The sequence below is a fragment of the Geospiza fortis genome, unplaced genomic scaffold, assembly GCF_000277835.1.
Source record: "Geospiza fortis unplaced genomic scaffold, GeoFor_1.0 scaffold58, whole genome shotgun sequence".
NCBI lineage: Eukaryota > Metazoa > Chordata > Aves > Passeriformes > Thraupidae > Geospiza > Geospiza fortis.
Window position 1 is genome coordinate 146,589 of NW_005054359.1, and position 21,022 is coordinate 167,610.

At 43.0% G+C, this 21,022-nt stretch overlaps 1 protein-coding gene across 1 annotated transcript in view; it reads right to left on the reverse strand.

Moving 5' to 3' along the window:
- Nucleotides 1-6,266: 6,266 nt before the first annotated feature.
- PHLPP1 (PH domain and leucine rich repeat protein phosphatase 1) overlaps nt 6,267-21,022 on the reverse strand; it is a 62,022-nt gene continuing 47,266 nt past the window's right edge. Inside the window, exons 11-16 of the mRNA XM_005423847.3 lie at nt 20,608-20,770; nt 16,226-16,356; nt 12,458-12,562; nt 11,350-11,544; nt 9,300-9,528; nt 6,267-7,388 (exon numbers count right to left, since the gene is read on the reverse strand). Of these exons, the coding sequence (XP_005423904.1) occupies nt 6,267-7,388; nt 9,300-9,528; nt 11,350-11,544; nt 12,458-12,562; nt 16,226-16,356; nt 20,608-20,770 (1,945 nt within the window). The remainder of the gene's footprint in view (nt 7,389-9,299; nt 9,529-11,349; nt 11,545-12,457; nt 12,563-16,225; nt 16,357-20,607; nt 20,771-21,022) is intronic.

Below are 21,022 nucleotides of genomic sequence, written 5' to 3' on the forward strand. Positions count from 1 at the left end.
GCAGGAATACGCCTTTCCCCACCCCAAATATAAATGCTCAGTTCTTCGTCAGATAAAAACAGGAGGCCTGAAAGCCATCTCTGATCATCTTCACAAGGACATTGGTCCTGGTTCAAACGTGTGCAAGCCACAGACCACTGGGAGTAGGGAAGGTCTCTTGCTATGGACTCCCCTTCCTAGACATCCGTATTTCTGACAGTGCAGGATGGTCTGGGGACATCCTTTCCCACGTTCTTATCTCCAAAGCATTCAAAAAATACCAGGGAATTACTCTGCTGATACCTGAGCTGATTCTGAACAGCAAAGCCACAACTTCTATGGTCAAATTTTGCCCAACAGAAATGAGAGAACAGAAAAATCTTTTTACCCCTTGTTAAATGAAACTACCATAGGTGACCTGGCAAAGCTTGCTTTCAGGGAGATTTGCTCCTTTCAGGAGGTCAGCTTTGGCCACTTTAAAAAGATATAGCAGTTTTTGCTCTTCTTTGCCAGCCAATTTTAAATACATCTAAGCAGAGCACTTCACTATGTATTCTATGCACTATTCTGTGCACTGTATGTCACTATATATTCTGTAATTTCAGGACCAAGTTAAGTACTAACTGCATGTGCAACTACTGCAAGATTTTTTTTCCACAAAATGCTAGTGTCTCTCTCCCGAAGAGGAATTAAAATGAAAAAGCATCTTACAAGTCACCAACTTTTGCTATCCCAGTCTCTCTTCATAGTTCTGCATCCCAATTTCCTTTAAAGCATTCAACAGCATACATTTAATTAGCAAAACAATCCCATCTGTTCCACGAGTCAATACTGACAACTTTATGGTTAAAACACATTTATTTCTCTTGGTGCAGCTGTGCTGAATCTGACAAGGGGAGAAGAGCCTGCTGTGCTCAGAGCATTGTGTCTGGTGCCCAGGCTCTCATCGCAGGGCTGCTGGCACTGGGAGCTCCTGAAGGCCTCCAGAGCCCTATCCCTGCCCACTGATGGCCCCTGGGATGCCCCTAAGTTACCTACATGCCCTAAACACAAACCTCCGAAGACAATTCTACAGACCCATTGGTAAAGATCCCTTTTCTGTCTGTTTCCTTAATTTTAATGATAGACACAGAAGAACAAGCTCAAACAAAACCACCAAACACGCACCAGAGGCTGTGATGAGCAGTAGGACATTGGCTCTGAGACCCTAATGGGCAACAGGGCAAGAGCCAGCTGAACTTCATCCACCAGCAGGAACTACTTCCCAGCCTTGAGACTGCATACTTCATCCTCTCCCCCAAAGTCTGACGTGCAGGAATCCACACTCGGACTGTTAATCAGGCACCCTGAATATCCTACAGCAGAAAGCCTCAGGGGATCACTGGCTCCTGGGTCTCCCTATGAGGGAGCAGACCAGTCCTGCCTGTCCCAGGTCTCTGTCACACTGCACTTATTATACAACAGCTTCCTCATGCCGTCATGCTTCTGATGAGCTCTTGCAGTTTGTCTCCCTTTAGCTTACAATATTAAAAAAGTATGGAAAAAGATGAGATAGCGTCTGCCTCGTTCAGATCCTGCCTCAGTCTCAACCTAGAGGGCAAGCTTAGCTCATGGCATGAGATAAAAGGTAGGACGAGGTATCCAAGTCAACCGCAGGTGAATCCAAACTTGTCAGCCGGAGAAAGGATGATCTAAAGGATGAACTGTTGACCTCAAAATACAGGAAATACAAATAAAACAGTCTGGATAAAAGCAGGGACCAAGCATTTAAACTAGGGACTTGGAGCAAACAAGTTCCGGAACGTTTTCCACACTGATGTCCCAGATAAATGGTATGCTGATTCTGCCCTGGGGCTGTGGTTAATCTATTCAATATTTGGGGGTTTTCCACCCCACCTCTTGATTGAAATGGCTGCAAAGAGTCACTTGCTTTCAGGTAGCAGACAAATTTTAACTTTCAGCTTTCCATAGAAGCAGCAGTCTTGTTAGGCAGGGCATTTGAACACTTACAGCATCAGTCTAAGGCACAGGAAAATGCAAGCAATCAGCTGTGAAACCCTGTGAAACCCTCAGTGCAAGCACGCAGGTAACAAATCTGTAAGACAAAGCAATTACTGCAACAATAGCAGACATTAGCCCCAAACAAGTCAATTGAACTAACAAAGCAGGGCAGTAAAGCAGGTTCACAGAGAAAATAAACAGAGTCATTTGACAGACGCCAAGACTGTCCTGGTTCCAGCCCAGCCCAAAAGATATTTTTACCACCTTCTGGCCGTGCAGCTCCCCCCGTAGCCAAAGCTCTGCGGGACCTGACCCAGCAGCACTGCTGAGAACTGTTTGGCTTGAGTGCCTTCTCCTCTTAGAAAAAGCGCACCTCTCCACCAAGGGGCTGGCAGTGTCCAGGGGAATCAGGCAGATCAGGCTGAAGGTACTGCTCTGTTCACTCCTTTGAATCCTACTGCTCTGCTTGAATTGATTGAAGCCCTCCTGCCCCCCAGACCAGAACACCCTTCACGGGATTATCCCACCCAACCCACTCAAATGCACATTTGCAAGCCCAGACCTGCAAGGCTGCACCCAAGAGGCACCATCCATGACTGGTGCAGAGATGCAGAAATTACCTTCAGAGGCAAGTGTGGCATTTCATTAGCATCCAGCCCCACACAGATATGCTTCCTAAAGAGCAAAGTTATGCTTAAAAGAAAATATGTACTATTTGCTGGAAAATCACCTGTATGAGCAGTAAACACAAGGGCTGGTGATGATGCCAAGCTTGCTACAAAGACATTACTTGAAGCAGGACTTATGGGGCACTACAGCAGCAGCACATTCTGTAGCCATGAGGGAGACAACCCACATGGATGCAGCAGCACACTCCAGTAAGTCAGAGGAAGGCGATGCCATCATGGTGGTTGCCATCACGGAGATGGGGGTGCCACATGCTGAATACACAGGCAGAATGCCATTCTGGCACAACAAAATGTGTTACATTAGAGCACTATGGGCAGAAAGCAAGAAAAAAGCTTTTATGGCTTTTAACAAAAGGCTCACATTTACAAGCACAGAAGCCACTCAGTTACTTCTCAATAGTACCACAACTTTCTGTTTAAAATGATCTTCCAGAAAAGGATGTAAATATGTTCATTTCTCTGCCATCAACCATCTACCTCCTCTTATTCACGCATTTCTGCTTGTCTCAGATACAACTATCAGCAAATTTCAAAGGACATGCAAGGTTTGATTATAAAGGTAATGGGGTTGTACATTTTCCATGGCTGAAAGCCTTCTTTTTAGCTCCCAACCATCATCCCTGCTACAGCTATCAAGTTCTGCAAAAAAATCCACATCTCTTTGAGTCAGACAGTTCCCAGTAGGTCAAAACTGTGCAAAATACACTGTGAACATAATCCAAAAATCACGTGCAGTATTAGTGCATGTAGATGCAATCAGTGACCTCATGAGGTAGGGACACACCAACCCACTTTTGTGAAAGAGAACAGTAACATCCAGAAAAAATCGTAAGTTGCAAACACTCCACCTTGTTTTTCAAGTCAGTTTAAAGCCAGGACAAAATCCCTTTTGCCCCTGTTGAAAAATAAATGCTATTTACAAACATGCAGCAAGCCATCCAACCTAGCAGTCTAGCCCCACACATGACACAAAGCCCAGCAGAGGGATGAAGTCACCCCTATGAATCCAATCCTTCACATTATGACTTGCCAAGACAGGCTATTATTACAGCCATATTTTCAAGGCAGGACAAATAATCCAAAGGTACATTTCCTCCACCAAAATCCTGTCACTCTGCTGCCACAGAAGCCCTGACTCCAGGATGCTGCTGCTATCTTTACAGAAGGCACCAGGCTGAAAGGGGCAGCCTTCAGTGGGCTGTCAGTTTTGACCATCTATGCTTCAAAGCAAGTGCATAGGGAAACCACAGTGTTGCCTGTAAGGAATGAATGCCACAGGGGCTGGCAAGTTCTTGGGAGTCTGTCCTTCAAATGGAGGGAAGGGAAAGTCTTTACAGAGCATATGTGTATATCCTTCTATTCACATAAGAGGAGTATCAATCATCAGCACTGAGCTAAAGTTTAGTTCACATGAAAGAGTTCCCCTTCCACCCCTGCTCTGCTCTCTGCTCCTCTCTCTGAATCACCCCATGTACAGCACAGCAGACACCTTAGCACAAACAGAGACAGCGATGGCAGCAGGAAAATAAAGGTAGTGTCCTTGCTAGTTACCACCTTCAGCCTCAAGCAGCATCAGAACAGAAGGAAAAAAAAGAGAACCTTTTCCAAGGACAATGAATCACTTCAGCAAAATCTGAAATACACAAACTGTTTACCAAAGAACACCTAAGAGTTACTGACCAATAAACCATAAACCCTTTTTGTTTAAATACATTATTTAATTAGTTTTCTTTAAGAAAGAGATATTTTGAAGCTCAAATTACAATGAAATACAATCTTCTAGATCTACAGTACACAGTGCTATAAACATTTATCAAACCAGATACTTTAGTGTTTGCTCCTCTGTTGTTATTGTTATTAAGGAAAAGTAACTAAAAATCTTCTGTTAACAGCAATCCTGTTCTAACCTGGCTATTTCAACCTAGAACTGAATAAGGACAACAGCCTGTCATCACAGTCCTCTTCCCAAATACAGACCAAATGCCAAAAAGGAACAAGACACTGTCATGACTGCACACTACTTCAGCTTTTAAAAGAGTGAGAAGTAGTAAAATGGAGCAGTTGGCTGAGGGCAATACTGAGAAAGGACATTTCTCCTTTCCCACAGGAATCACAAAAAGACACCCCCTTGCTACCAAAGTCTGATTGCCATCGAACTCATGTTCATGCAGCACAATGGAGCAAATTTACATAGGTAGTTTTAAATTCACTTTTCTGCCTTCTCCTCATATTTTCTCTCTTCTCTCAGTATCCAATGCTTTCCTTCTACCTTTTGTTATCCCTTCATCATTTCTATCTTCAGTCACTCAGTCCCAGTGGGACAGAGCCAGAGAACACCACTCGTCTTCAGTCTTCTGGCACTGTCAATACTGTGGCAAAGGGCAAATCAATAGTGCTGCATTAGTACCAAGAAAGAAAAAAATGGAAGAGGTCAATTCCTCAGAGAGTTGGTTGTATCTTTTAAAGGCCACTTTGCACAACCTTTGAATTTGTGAAAATACAAGTGAGCTTCTGCAGTTAGTGTAAAAATGTGATCGAGTTGAAAAAGTTCAACACTTCTTGGTTTAACTGAGCAGCACACTGAGGAACCACAGCAAACTGCTGTTTGAGAGCTGCTGCTCAGCTAGTCCGACATAAAAGCAGACATCAGGTGTAAATTTCATATTTATTATAACAAAAATTATGACGTTCATTTGTGCATTCGGCTTTAATATAACTCTTGGTATGTAAATGTTCTACAGCAAATGAGCTCTATACAATCATGCTGGTTGTGGCAGCAGTAAGGAACACAAACAAAACGTGTCTGTAAAAGTAAGGAAAGAAAGAGACCAGAGGAAAAAGTGGGTTTCTTTGAACAGTCTACACCACCTGGGCTCTAGCTAACTTGTACACAGCCACACAGTCCATTACGCCTAATGACCATGGCCCAAAGAGTCACTTAAGAAAAAGGTCAGTTTTTCAGGTTGTGTCCTTAATGCCAAGGCTACAAAACATGTAAGCATCACTATACAACACTGAGCTATTTACAGGAATTTCCCAATCAACTGTTCTCTCAGAGAAAATTAGTGAATCTCAGTGACTTAAGTCACCTGAAAGAGTAAAGCAACTCCTAGGAGTTAGTCTCCATATTCTAAAAATGTCTATCATTTTCAAGACCAAAAAAAGCCTTTTCTCTCAAAGAAATACAGTATTACAATATTACTTAAATCATTTAGCACTGGCTACTGCCCTGCTTTTCAAACAAAACAAACAAGCCATTTTAAAAAATATTACATCATCATCTGTTTCTCAGCAATATATTAAACCTTTTTATTTTTTTATTATTTTTTTTGTTTTGTTTTCCTGTTTTTACACTTGATATGTTAAGGGAAGGTTAACTATTTTAAACTTTACCAGTCAAGCATCTCTAGAAGAAAGTCAATGAATATTAAACCTAACAAACTGAAAAGCTGCAGTTATCTGTAGTGGCAGGATAAGGAAAAGGAAGTATATAAAGGAAAAAGATAAGGAAAACCCCTGCTGTAATGCAAGCCCACTGGGTCTCACAGCCAAGTCTCCTTATTTGTTAGTTTATTTCTGAGCAGTTAATAGAGTGGGTCATAGTGGTGTGTCATAGTAGTCTGCCAGGTGGTCCATTGGATACTGCTTCTGCTGCTGCTGCTGCTGCTGTTGTTGTTCCTGGTGCTGCTTCATAATCTCCTTGACTTCTTCTTCCAGCTCTGGAGGGATGATGAACTGGTCATCAGGATCAGGTTGTGCTGGAGCAGCAAAGTAGCCCCCAGTTTTTCTGAGCGGCGCATCCGTCGCAACTTCAATTAAGTTATGGCTCCTCTCGTGTGGTGCCACAGAGCCATTGCCCCGCCGCCGCCCTATTGTGCCCGTGGCAGAATACTCTGCTTTCCTGGGAAGGCCGGGCTCATCTTCATTGGCACTGATGACGATCCCTTCGTCACTGGCTTCCACTGGCACTTGGAGCAGCTGCTTCTCCTTGGCCCGGCTGCAGTGGATGTCCACCTCCACCTCCACGCGGCTGCCGTTGGTGAACACCCCCTCGATGGGCTCCTCATCGTCGCTGTCAAGGCCGTTGTCAGAGAAGGCGCTGGAGAAGGTAGCGCTGGAGAGCTGCCGCTGGAAGGAGTTGGACAGGCAGACGGGGTGCAGCATGCAGCGCTGCTCCCCTGGGTATGCCGGGCTGTTCTCATTCATAGCCACCTGGGGAGGCTCGTCCGAGGCTGTGGAGCCCACCTCGCTGCTCATTTCCGAGGTGGAGATCTCGCTGCTGATTTCAGAGGCCATGCCGCTGCTCGAGGATGGCATCCCGAGCGCGTCTGCGGGCCTGTCCTTGATCACCACATTGACAGACTGGGGGAAGATGCCTGGGCTGGGGGGCGGGACCCCGTTGAGCTCGCAGCAGCAGAAGCTGTCTTCCGTCACGTTGAGCTGAACCACCACGGCACTGATGCTGTCGTTGCAGCCGTAACTCTGGGCCAAAGTGCAAAGCTTCTTGGCGGCCGCCAGCGCGTCGGGCACGTTTCTGACGGCCTCAACTGCTTCATCCATGGAGAGGCTGTCCCACAGCCCCTTGCTCCCCAGAATGAAGAACTCATCTTGTGGAGTTAAGGTGATGGACTGGACATGAGGACGCGGCACAACACTTGGGTGAAGGAAGGTGTACCCCAAGATCCTTGTTGAATCTGTCACACCATTCACTTTGCCATCCTGAAATTAGAAAGGACAGGAAATTGGCAACAAGATAGACAAGGATATACAATACCTGCCTCTCCTTGTATTCTACTGATGGCTGTTTTTGCAGTACCCCCAGCACTGCCATTCACAGACAAGGAGACAGACAAGCAAAGTGACTTGCAAGGAGGTGACAGAGCTGGGATGAGACCACAGCAAGGGCTGGTTTGCAAAGCTGCGCTGCGCCTCCTACACCGGACTGATTTGTCATCAGCACCACCTATGCACAGACCAACAAAGCAGAAGGCTGCAACAAAGAGCCATCTATTCTGCTCCTGCAGCTGCAAGAGCCAACTGGACAAATCTTTTACCAGTGAGTCAGACTTATCCCTCCTCCACCCACGGTATCTGGCTTTAGACAGAGCGAAGCATCACACACTTGATACAGGGGCAGCTCATTCAGTTACAAGTCTTCTCTTGCAGCTGTAACAATTGTAGGTTTCATCTTGGCTCATCACTTTAGAAACCAAGGTTCATTTTAAAAAACCCTTAAATTAAGCATGCAAGTCAAATGTAGCAGAGAGCAAGTCTGCATTTCTCAGTCAGCTGAGTTGTAGAGAAATGTTTTACACGCCCCAATTACTTACTACATCTCCACTTAGATATGACATTTCCAAAGGGAGGAGGAGTAGTATCTGAAGGGGATAACATCAGTAAAAATGGACGCATTTGAGAAAAGAATCCCATGCACGTCCAAATCCCAGAATCCTGTCCTGGTTAGAATCCAAACTGCCAGAATAAGCAGAGCAAGTGTCTGAAACAGCAAGTCTGGCTATCTGTCACCCTGCTGGGGATAGCTGCACCCTGCTAATTGCATATTCAGGAGGAACAGCAAAGGCGAGGATTTACACTCTTTGGGTCCAGCTAATAACTGTAGGGGTTATTATAAAGCAGATAACCACAGAAAAGTGAACCAAGACTAAAAAAGCTTCCTCTTTAAAATCACTCAGGAAAAAAAAAGCCCCCATGTCAGCTTGTTAACTTTCCCTTAGAAGACTGACAGCAGTGATAAACCAGCAGTGTACATGAAATCAGTGAGTCATCTGAAGATTCAGCCCAGAAATTTCCCTTTTCCTCTATGGAGCCACAGAATGAGTGTGCCTCCCTGATGCACACTATGTTGGAGTAATTTCCTTTCAACTTGTCACGTTTGAGATCCCAGCCCTCACCTTTCCCAGGCAAGATCAACAGGCACATGACTTACTCCACACACACATTCCCACCCTGTTCTCAGGCACACAGCAGGGAGGTTTCTGCCCTTTTCCCCACCATTAGGAGGATTCGATATTTATCTGTTCTTCTGCATGTGTCACAAAAGGCAAAGCAAAACTGACAGCAGTGGCTTCAAGCTTCTAAGAAAGGAACAAACAGTTTTCTCCTCTCTCATGGTTCAGCTGAGCACAGGGTGAGTTTTCCTCTTGGGCAAGTGCTCTCTTCAAGAGCAGCCTGTCAAAGGGCAGTTCTGGGAACACAGCTCAGACAGCAAAGTCAGCCTGCCAGGAGCAAGGAGTCTCCTAAGGGAAGGACGGCATTGCTCCAAGTGCTCTGCCCTCTCATCCTTTTTAATTGGAAAAGCTCTCCATGACAGTTCCAACACAGCAATTCCTCTCCCATTAGAAGGAGAGTATCTGCTTTCCTGTTTCAATGCAACATACTCACAGCTGCTCACTCTTGAAAGCTAAAGGAAGTCCAGCATGGCAATGGAATGGAAAAGCAACTTGACTGCATGGTATGAATCACCTTGAAAGCAAAAGTGCAACTTAGGAACCCACACCATGAACACCACCTCCTAGAGGTTACTGATATCAACATGTAATTTCATGCACTGCTGTGCAAATGCTCTCCAAAGAAGCTGCAAGCTGCAACATTCCCCAGCTGTTCTCTAACCTCTGTGATAATGGCCTTATGCTGCTTAATCCTCTTCAGCTCTTCTTCACAGCTCATCACATAACACCTGGACAAAGGCAGAGGTTTCCCATTCCGGCAGAGAACGGTTTGGCACTTCCCCACGTTTGCTGAGGTTAGCGTGAAGCATCCACCAGGGTCCATGGGATCATGTTTTATATGGCAAAGGACAGCAGAGCCTCCAAGTTTCTGTCCAGCTGTTCCAAGTTTCCTGGAATTTAAACAAAACAGTGATTGTTCTTTAATTGGAAAACAAGTATTAGGAGCACTATGGAGAAACAGCCACTGTTCCACAACCAGAAGCATTCAGGGCACTGGCTCTATTGATCACTGGGACAGACACAAAGTCTCCACTGAAGACTGTAACACTACAGCAGCAGCACTGCAGGGATCCCCCGTGCAACTCTCAGGCAGGGTGTTATTTTCACATATGCAGATAGTCAAATATACTCAATTTTAGAAAAAAAAGTCTTTGCACTTCTAAGAGTTTCACAGTTGTCTTTTCCTTTACATCTAATAGATATTTGCTTTAAAGGTCAGATAGAGCTTTGGTGTCTGAAGCTATGGAACTTATTATACAAATAATAATTCTGACTGTAAAAACCCTCTACTTTTGAGCAAAAGCAGAAAGCAGAGTTTCACTGTTTTGTGATATCTTCAGGATAATGCTCTTAAAAGTTATCAAATTATGACCAAAAAAAAAAAAAGAATCAGAACCCTGAGGACAGAATGGACAACTAAATTTGCAACCAAGCCTCAATGTGCTTTCTACATTATTTTTTACAAATAGAAAACTCTAAACTCTAGGAGTGCTGCATATTATCTGTAAGCATCAGTGAATGGCTAAATGTAAATGGAATTAATTAGCCGATTTTGATTGGAGACAAAAAAACCAAACAAAAACACCAAAAAAAACCAAAAAAACAAACAAAAAACCCCCCACAAAACAAAACAAAAAAAACCCACAGAAAAAAAAGAGCTGTTTGTAGGAATGCTGCATTCCTCGTAAATTGCATTAGCAGCAAACAAAACCACTTAATAAGTACTTCCAGTACTCAAATTTGTTACTATTTTTGAGTATTTTAAGTATATGGCAACCACCTTCTCAGTTAGCAGTCTGAGGCACTGTTGTAAGCAATTACAGGAAGGAAGTGTTTTCTCCCTTATGTTTGTAAGATTCAATGCCACCCTCCTAGCTTCCCTATCTTTTCCAGTACAACAACTTCAGTATTCTTCCTTTGCAAGGGTGCAGAAATTCAAAGAGAAGCAATGCTACTTTTAATTTGATCCATTTACTCAGTCTCTAAGCTGCTTATTTGCTTTCCCCTCTGCTTCCCTGACCTCTTCACTCTCCTCTGTTCAATTCCCTTCATACTCCTCCTTCACCCAGTGTCTCCTTAGGCACAATTTCTTCTTCTGTTCAGAACAGCACACATGGTTTCCAAACCACTACACAGAACTACTATTACACTCACAGCTCTTGTATCACAAGCTCCAGAGAGCTTGTGATGGGTCCTGCTCAAATAATATTCAAAGGCCGAAGGGATTTCTAAGAAGTCAGACTATGTGTTTTAAATATTTGCATAACCTTAAATATCCTGAATTGGTATGCAGAAACAGAAAGGATAAGTTCAGGCTTTGCAGGCAGTTGTAGCAAGGAAGTTTAAAAATTTGATCAAGACATCAATACCACTGACTTGGTTATGGCCAGTTGTAAACCTTAATACTCAGGAGATGATACCAAAAAGGAACAAACCTCTACCCACCACGTAGTCACGAGCATTTTAGTAACCTTGCAAGTGGGTTAGGATTTTTTTGTTTGTTTGGAGAGGTGCAGGGATTTTTCTCCCCACACCTTAAAGGAACTGAGGCAATAGTCACAAAACAAAAAATAAAGGAAACACTGTTGCCAAATACCAAGGCTTCCCCCCCCCCCACTTCTTCAAAGCAAGGGCAGGTGCCTGACCCAAAAGCAAAGAAACTGCACTGTAAGCACAGACAATGTAAAAAAAGCTTCAGATCCAAGACTCACCTCTGCATAACAATGAACGTGTTGATCATGTATTCCTCCTCATTCTTTGTTTTCTGCAGCTCCTCCGCCAGGATGTCACTCATTGTGCACTGCAGCAGGTAGGGCACTTCCACATTGCGGTCCCCATCAAACACACCATAAAGCGCCTCCCGGTTGTCACAGAAATTGTTGGCCGAAAGTGCTGCCACACACAGCCTGGGGAAAAAACACAGCAGGAGAACATCACGGGTTCTATCCCACTACTAGTTTGTCAAGTTGTCATTTTGACCAGAGAGATGCAGCCTGCTCTGAGTGCCAGCTTTAACCACCTCTGCTCACAGGTGTTTCAGGACTGCTCTGGGAGCTGTGGGGACGAGTCAGGCCCATCAACAGTGCTAAGACATGGAGAGAACTACACTGGAGGTTCAAGCTAAGCCCTGAGGATTCTTCCTCCTTTTCAGCACGTGAATTTTTTATTGTAAAAACGGGAGGGAAAGTATCTCTGAAACAACACCAATTTAAACTGAACTTGCTGCTCCAAAAGCCATCCTTGGGATCTAGCATGCTGACAACCAAGTTGGGTGTCAAATCAGTTAAGAGTTAGGAAAGGCTTGCTGGCACTTGCTACGGAAACCTAGGTAGCAGAAGATTTCTAAAAAGGTATTTGAGGAACAAAGAAAGATTCATGACATTGCCAGCAACACAGAGACTAGCAGACTCTTGGTACATTATTTGTCAAGTGCTGCCTTTAGTCACAGGAGCGCCACACACTATGAATATTCAGAGTTTTAGCCATTCTGTCTCTTCTTTAGTGTCTCTGATTTGCTTGGTAAACATCCTTTGGTTGAAGATAAAGAAGCTTTGCCAAGAGGAAAATGCTTTTAAACACTCAGATCTTTTGCAAGTAGCAGAGTCTTGCATAGACCAAATGTGTCGACTGCCCTTGTATCTTAGCAACTTCCCTAACAAAGACCCAAAGGGAGAGCCAGGCAGGAGAGCTCGGTACACAAATGGAGGGACATGGCTTGGCCTCTGCAAACCCTAGAACATCCCCAAAACTTGCACCGAGGAAAGGATCTCTCTGTCTCGGCACAGAGGCGCTCACAAACCGAACCGAGGCTGGCCATACTTGTTCTTGACGCCGGACGCCTCCGTGTAGCCGTGGCTCCACACCGCCGGCGCTCCTGACGCATCGCCCGCCGACGGCTGGTCGATCTTGAAGCACCGGATATTGCTGCAAGGAGAAAGCAAAGGGGAGAGATGCAATGCATGGACTTGCTGACTTGATGGTCCAACTTCAAATGTGAAAAGGACACCCTTTTTACTCTCCCAGTTCTTAGTAAGACATTTAATAGTAGAAAACGAAGCAGGACACCCAAGGTGGATACCTTTATGTGCCTGTATGCAACCAACAATAACTGAGCTGCTATGAGTGAGGTGTCAGCTGCACTACTCTGTTTAGCTGGCCTGTATTTCCCTGCCTTCACCCCTGAGCTATTTGGTTCAAACCAGGCCCTGCAGGAGTACAGAGCTAATTTGCCACTAGTTTGATGAAAGCCAGTACAGCAAAGTGACTTTTTAAACTCATGCATCTCCACACATTTTAACAAGTTTCTGTGCTCTTTTCATTGGACTCAAATGAAATCTCCTGTACGACCCACAGCATCCCCTAAATGGAAAAGAAAATAAAATAGTTGTTTAGAAACAACAATATGTAGTAACAGCCTTTAATGAAAACACCCACAAAACAGAAATCAGCTCCATCCTGATCCTGCACCAACCTGCAAGAGCCAGCCTGTGGTCCTGACAGCAGGCATAGCCCTTCTGCATTCCCCATTTGTGCAGTCCAATTTTCACACAGGCCCTTGATCCTCTACCCTCCAATTTACTACCAACATAGCCTTTAGCCTGAATTTCAAGTATCTCCTGGAGCATAGTAAAGACTTAAAAAGGACCCAGCCCTCTCTGTTTATACTCTTCTCTTCACAGCCCTGCATTGCTGGGAGAGATGACCTACCCCTGCTCCCTACTGCTCTCTTCCAAAGACAGGAAAAGCGAGCTCCCCACATGCTGCAGACACTTCAAAGGCACCCAAACCTTTCATGAACCAAATGAAACATAAAAGGACACAAGCAGAAAGGTCTAACTGTTCACTCTGAGCATTCGTTTTTCCTCTAAATCCCCACCTGACCTGAACACACAGGAAAGTGTTTTCTGCATTGCAAAGCCTTCCTCAAATAACCTAAAGTACTGTCACATCCAGTTTGATTTCTTTTTACATTAATAACCAGGATGTACATCAGTGAGGGCAGAATAAAAGCCAACAAATTACATAAATAATGTTGGAACCACTTGTGTTTTAAGTTCTTGGTTTTGCAGCCCTCTGTGTGACAAAGAGGAGGCAAATATCTTGCCACGACTATTAAAAAGGTTAACTAACCCCAAATCAAACTGGAAACCTGGATCTCTTCTAAAGCAGCAGAGATTTTAATTCTGTTGCACTGGCAAAGCAGGACATTTATGAGCAAACACACTTGCACTGCAGACTTCTCATACAAGGCATTTATCTCCAGGGCAGAGGAACCTGGGTCACAAAAGTTTCTTTTTGTTTCTTTTTTAACTGGGTTGACTGACCTCTGGCTCCTGGGCAGGTCAAGGACCCAGAGTTGTCTCAAGGCTTTCCAGCAGTGGTGAAAAAAAACCAAAAACTGCCTCAACACACTGGTTCCAGCCTCCTTAGGGGCACCAGTACAAACAATGTGTCCTGAAGGGAATGATACCCAGCAGAACATCCTATGCAGGCAATACAGGCTAAGGCTTCTGGACAGCCTGGCTTCTTTTCCCCTTAATTTAAAATGAATGTTACAATTGAACTAGATGTTGGCTCTTAAAAATCAGAGTAACAGCATCTTTCTTTTTTTCCCCTTCATTTTCATTTTAATTGCTAAGGAAAATTCTTACATCCAATAAATCACTTGGCAACATCCTCCCAAGTAGGCAAGCTTCCTTTAAGATCTCCATACATACTAAAAAAGCAAGCATGCATGACAGGACTTTTCTCACCAGCACTGAGAATACATATTAACCTACTACCTGCTTGAATTCTGCCAGGGCACAGATGGAGAGCTGCCTTTCACATGCAGAAGGAGGATATAAAAAGTACCAAGTGCACAAGTATTTTTGTGTCTGCCACAAAAATCAAATGAAAGAAGCACCTCCTCCCTTACAGTCAATTATAGCAGAATACCATAAAAGTAAGGGTAGCATATCAGACACTGAGAAACCCCTCAGGAGGCCTGAAACACCTGATTGTGCCTAATGAACACAAATGAACAGAACAGACCTGTGGTTTTAAGAATAATTAATATTTTAAAAAACCCAAAACTAAAAAAAAACCCAAATCCTACAACAACAACAAAAAAACCCAAAAAACCCCAAACAAAACATACACATACACTTCCCCCCAAAAAACAACAAAAAACCCACTCCCAAACAACAACAACAAAAACCAAAACAACAACAAACAGAAAACCTACCCGTACTGCCAATGCCAAAACAAATAACAAGGAAAATGCACATGCAAGAGGGAAAAGTTTCCTGTGAATTAAGGACCACACATATGCCAGTGAAAATACAGCATTTAACTGGGCCACACTACTCTTCAACTACTTTGAATTTAAATTTGTAAGAATGCTACCATGCACGATGCCTGAATACTAAAGTGGCAAGAGAATGTGTGACCATCTTGTCTGCTGGGTTATACAGAAGAAAAACTGTTTTTTTCTAAGTTTTGACACCATTCATTAATTCTATAAAACATGTATAGCTTTTCCCCTATGAACCAAAGCAATATTACACACTGCTTCTTCAGGAAGATTTCCTGTATGCAAAGAGCAACTCTTAAAATAGAGGCATGCCCCTTTTTTCACTGTCTGCTGAAGAATATGGACGCTTGTTTTCATCTCTGAGAAATCATCATTACTCAAATTTCCACCTATATTTTGAAAATCTGTTGATTCAAGCTAAAAGTAAACTCACACTGCAAATTTCCCTCGCTTGCACAACAGATGAGGGCTGCTGCTCCAGTGTCTGATCTTAACCATTTAAAAGCAAACAACATGAAGTAAGTGCTCAACCCCTAAAAAGTAAATCAATCCTTCTTGGAACCATTCAATGTTTAAGAATAAAAGATTTAGAAGGAAACTTGGAACTGGTGCAGCAGTTCAAGGCAGCACCACTGTCCACAGATTATCCAGTTTACTGCAACAGCTCCTCATCACACTGCAGAAGAAGGGACAAAGCACCTAGGGAATTTCAGTTATGAATGACACTTAAATCCCACAGGAAACAAACAGGTAGACGCGAAGGAAACTGAGGGTCCCAAAGCAAAGGAACCAGTTTCTCTGCAAACAGAGCGAGTCTTTAGCAGTTTAAATATAAAAAACCATACAATTTTCTAGCACAGAAGCAGACAGATATGAAGGGGAACAAGACACAGTATGTGAAGAGGTAAAAAGCAGCACAATGGCAAAGACAGACCCAAGCAGGATGAATGCAACAAAAAGATACAGCAAGCAGCTATATCTCATCAGTGGTATAAAATACATCTTTTGGCTGACTTTAGTGTCAGAAAAAAATGCAATCCAACTGGCCCAACAGTGCTTACACCAGACTAGCAGACCCCTCCAGGAGTTACAGCTGAAAGCAATTGCACCAAATTGGGTAAAGTCATCCTCTTCAATGAAACATCAATTTCAGACCTATTCACACTATCTGCTACTTTCTGATCCACCGGCAACAGGGAATCATATCCCTTAAAAGAGATTCCACTTCTGTGTATTGTGGTTTTCACATCTAGAATTGTTTTGCTCCTTCCCCACTCTGTAAGGTAACTTACTTCAGAAGCTCGAGCGTTTTGTGATCCAGGGCTAATCTGGGATTTCCAGTCAGGTCCAGCTCCTGCAGTTTTGGAGGCAGATTTTCAGGCAATGTGACTTCACTCAGTTCATTGCAGCTTAGGTCCACACACTGCAAAAGGAAAACAGCCAAAAAAGCAAGAGAATTCAGCTGTCATCAAGATCATACAAATTTTCACTAAATGTAATAATGCATGTTTCATGAACAATAAAGGCTGCAATCAAGACCCAAGACCATTCATTTAAGTAAGTGGTTCTTACAAAAGAAATTCTTACATGGCATTTAGCCATCTTGCCAGATGTCTGGGATACCTAGAAATATGTTCCTTCCATTTCCATCTCTAGTCAGGTGTCATCTTGTTACAAAACCAGTAAGTTTTGTCTGCTCTTCACAGAGATACTCAGTGGATTTTCCAAGTAATTTAAAGAAATGTTATTAATGAAAACAGTCTCTTAATAGTCAAAGGAAATAGAGGTAACTACAGCTGGGCTTCTAAGCCACTGGCATCAGGCTCCCAGGAATGCAGTATTTACTGAGGGATATTAAAAAAAGCAGTTTTATTAATGTATGTGGAAAGGAGGAGTAGAGGGGGGAAAATATTGGAGCAGTTTTAAACATGGTTTTAATTAGTGTCATCTTAGATGGATTTATGTTTAAATACAAAATCAATAAAAAGTGAAAAAAATACATATTTCAAAAATACAAAACAGCAAAGAAACTTGCAGGCTGTCTACCAGCTAAGCACAAATTAGCTACAACAAGTGCATTATAATGATAAAGTCCCAAAACTTTGTTCAAAGCTGCATATTCAAATGAAAATTAATACACAGGGAAAAATAGGGCATATGAGAACAAAATCAAATCTCCAAACTACTAGAAGGATGACTAGTGTTGTATGCCCCAAAAACTGACGAAAAAAATGTGAGAGGACAGAGCAGATTGGTATTTAACAGAGGACTAGAGAGAAGAACTATCCGCATCTTTCTGAAAGGCCATTTTCTACTTTCAAGTTGCAAAAGTAAGAGACTTCAGAAACTTTAATAGAAGAGCTGAAAGGGGCAGAGGGAGACTTTTTCTAGCTGCACATTTTTACCATTATGTAATTTCCATCAACATACGAGAGGTACTTTCATTTTTGTAGGTATATTCAAAGACATTGGCTCTTGAGCTGGAAGCAGACACAAGATAACCTACTAAATCCTGGAAAAGAACAGTCTCCAAACATTTTATTAAAAAAGTGCAATGAAAATAGAAATTTTTGACCCAAATCTTGAATCCTGAGATTGTCTATTATGGAAGCTTTATTATCTATGAAGAACAAACTGCTGATGTTATCTAAGCCTGATAAGAAATCAAAGTTTGAATCAGTCACGCAAACAAAACAGCAGACTGCTTAGCAGCAGTTATTCCAGCGAGTTTCTCCTCTCTGCACAACTGCCTGCTGCTTCCAGAGAGCCAGTAATTACTTTGCAGATTAAGGAAGCTGCCAGCAGGCCTTGCTGTGTTCAACGCCTCCATGCCATTACATATTTGATGGAAGAGCATGCTGGAATGAAAAGTACAAGCACCAGTAATTTCATTGCTCTCCTTAAATGCCCAGTGTGCCCAAGACAGTGACACTCTACAGCAGATCCCTTGGCTCCTAGGCACTATGAAAATGGTTTATTTATCAGGTTGGAATTTCTTAAGTGTTGCTTGTTGAAGAGTAGGCTAAGAGGGACTTGCTGTGTTAAATTTAGTCTTTGTTCTACTCCACAGGCAAGCAGGAAAGTTTATTTCCTAACTTATCCCAATTTCCTCCTGTGTTATTTTAATGCAAGCTTGTTTTGCCCCGCCCATGCAGCACCAGAAGAACAACTGCACACAGCATTTTGCACTGGATGGGCCAGCTGGAAGACAGGGTTTAACAGGGAGCATCTGCTTAGGCTGCTGCTTTCACAGCTTTGTAACTGTTGTGTTCAAGGCTGGAAAGGACTTGGGTTATTTCCACTTGTTGCTGAAGGTGGTCATACCAATGTTATCCTATTTGGCTTTTTTATTTTTTTGTAAAGCAAGGAAGTCACACAACAGCTTCAGGGAAGAGTCTGCTGGGGCACTGACTCAGGTGTGAGGGCTTCCAGCCACTCAGCTGTTCACAGAAGACATTTCAGGGTGCACAGGGCAAACCTAACTCTGACAGTATAAATACCTGTCATAAAAGACAATAAAAACCCTAAAAATATATTGTCCAAGGTCTCCACTGGCATCTTTACAAGAGAGGACAACACACAACTTCTGTAGCCCTGACCGTAGTGTGAAAAAAGGCTTAGAGACAATTATATCTTTAAAATGACCTTGTGTCTGGAAGTCCTGGAGTTATTGCAATTGTAAAAGCATCATCATTTACCCTAGTCTTCCTTCTGAAATCATTTCAGACACTACTAACTGTTCCAGTGACACTGACACCAAAAACATAATATGTCAGCCTCTCAGGCTAATTAAATACAGAAGCAAATCAGCCATTACCTCAGGTAACAGAGTTTCCCCAGGAGTTTAGAGTGAATGTCACTTCAGCTAAAATTAATCATCAAATATGATAGAATCACAGGGTGACATTAGACTAGATGACTTGGTGCTTTGCTACAAACAAGCTTATTTCACCAAGTGACCAAATCCACAGTTAAAGAAATGAATTCTGCACTTCAGCATGTTTTGAATGCCACCCCATATCGAAGAAGGAGCTTGAGTACAGGCAAGAAATGGATACAGGCAGGCAGCACATGCTTAATCTCCAGACTGATAAACACCAACCCTGAGCTAGAGAAATCACCCAAAGGCTAGAACCCCTAAGTCTATCAAGGCACATTCCCATTGGGCAACTGTATGAACTCATCTCATGTAAGTCAAAACTAGGCTTGACTACTGACCAGGCATTTTCCTTCCACAAAGGTGGAGTCAAAGAACACTTGGCCCTCTTAGATTAAGCCACACGTTATCCCTGCATTCCCAAACCACTTAGTGACGTCCATGTCTCTTTCTTTTGCTGAAGAGAACTAAACCATAGGGAACCAGCAGGAAGAAACTGCCAGCTCTTCCAACAGCATTTTGCTGCTCAATGTGGCCAAGCAGCACTTTAAATATGACACCTCTATAAAGCATTCTGTTTTCCCCAAGATGCACAAACAAAAGGAAAAAGGTGACTGTTCCCTATCAGTATGTTTACGTTATCTTTTTTTTTTTGTTGTTAACACCACCCTCACATTTTTAAAGAAATATTCACCAGGCAGAGCCTCACTCCCCCACCCCAATTCTTCCTCTGAGAAAAAAGGCTTTACTTCTGATTGATTCTAAATGGCCCTCTGCTTCCTCTAACCATTGTTCCAAAGAGGGAGGAGTATTCAAACCCACGAGTTTGTTTGAGATTTCCTGGCTGTAACCACAAAGCTCATCTTTACATATACTCACTTGTCCAACAGAATTATTGCTCCTGCTGCTTTCCATGACCCCAGACACTGAGGCACACACAGCAGGCTGGGAACTTAGCCTTTTGACTTCACAAAGTGCCAGAAGGACACTTAAGTTGTTTTGAGTCCCTGAATAGGTAATCAGTTCTCAGCCTCAGAGGAGGACAGATTTTTCTGCTGTATCACAAGATTTGTATGCTGTGAGACAACAGTCTCCCAGCTCTGTCCAGCAGAAAGGGCACACAGTGCAAACTATTCTGCACTAGAGCCAGGCGAGAAGCAGGAACTCAGTTCACAGAAGGTAAGGAAAGCATTCATAGTGTGGTCAAGTGAAGAACACCTCCCTCAAAAGAAACGTTGGAAAAAGTACAGAATTACTTCTGGAAACATAGACAGGAGACAGATTAGCTAATCTTCCTGTTGTGCAAAGTATGACTGCAATTAGGAAAATGAAAGTTGATTGCCTAAATACTCAAATCCTGTGCTCCTTGAATTTATCTCTGTCCCTGAGGTCCACTCTGTAGCTTCCGTGGTTTTTAAGACATGCTCTAAACAAAGTCCATTCCTACAGAATCAACGAATTGCCAAGGCAGCAAGAGTTAATTACACACAGCTCTTGCCAAATGTTTAAGTCATATCAAAACAGACTGTCACAGGAAAACAATTAACACTTATCTGGCAGAAAAAATACAGTGCAACCAAGGTAAGCGTAAAATCAGATTTTGAGGCTCCTCTTCATTCCACTCTAAGGCTGCACAGGGGCAAATATTTTGCATGGGATTTCAGAGGAGAAAGCAGCTGTCAGATCCCCATACTCTCTGAGAACATACTATCCCATAGCAATGAGAGACCCGAGGGCAGAAAAGAATTGGTGAAATTGCATTACCCTTGCTTCTTCCAAAGCACATTAATTCCATACCTTTATTTCAGAAAGCTGCATGACTTCTGGGAAGACTTCAATGCAGTTGGAGTGAGCAATTACAGTATGCATACGTCTGCAGTTCATGATGGTTGTTGGAATGGCTTTCAGTTTGTTCCCACTAATATCGATTTCCTCCAACTCTTCCAGCTTGGCCATTTTGCTACAAAAACAAGAATTTGAGAATTTTTCTTCTAATAGCTGCATATTTTATTTTGAAGTGGTGATAAGACCAATGGTTTTGTTACTTTAAGAGAACAAAATCACAGACTTTGATTCCTGTTCACAGCAGTGCCTGTCATCTCTCCTCATGTAAGATGCTAACACAGTTGTGGAACAAAATGTGTACTTCGTCTGTCAGTGTTTGTTAACACTACCTTTCAAATTACTTATTTTGCTTACATCCCCCCTACTC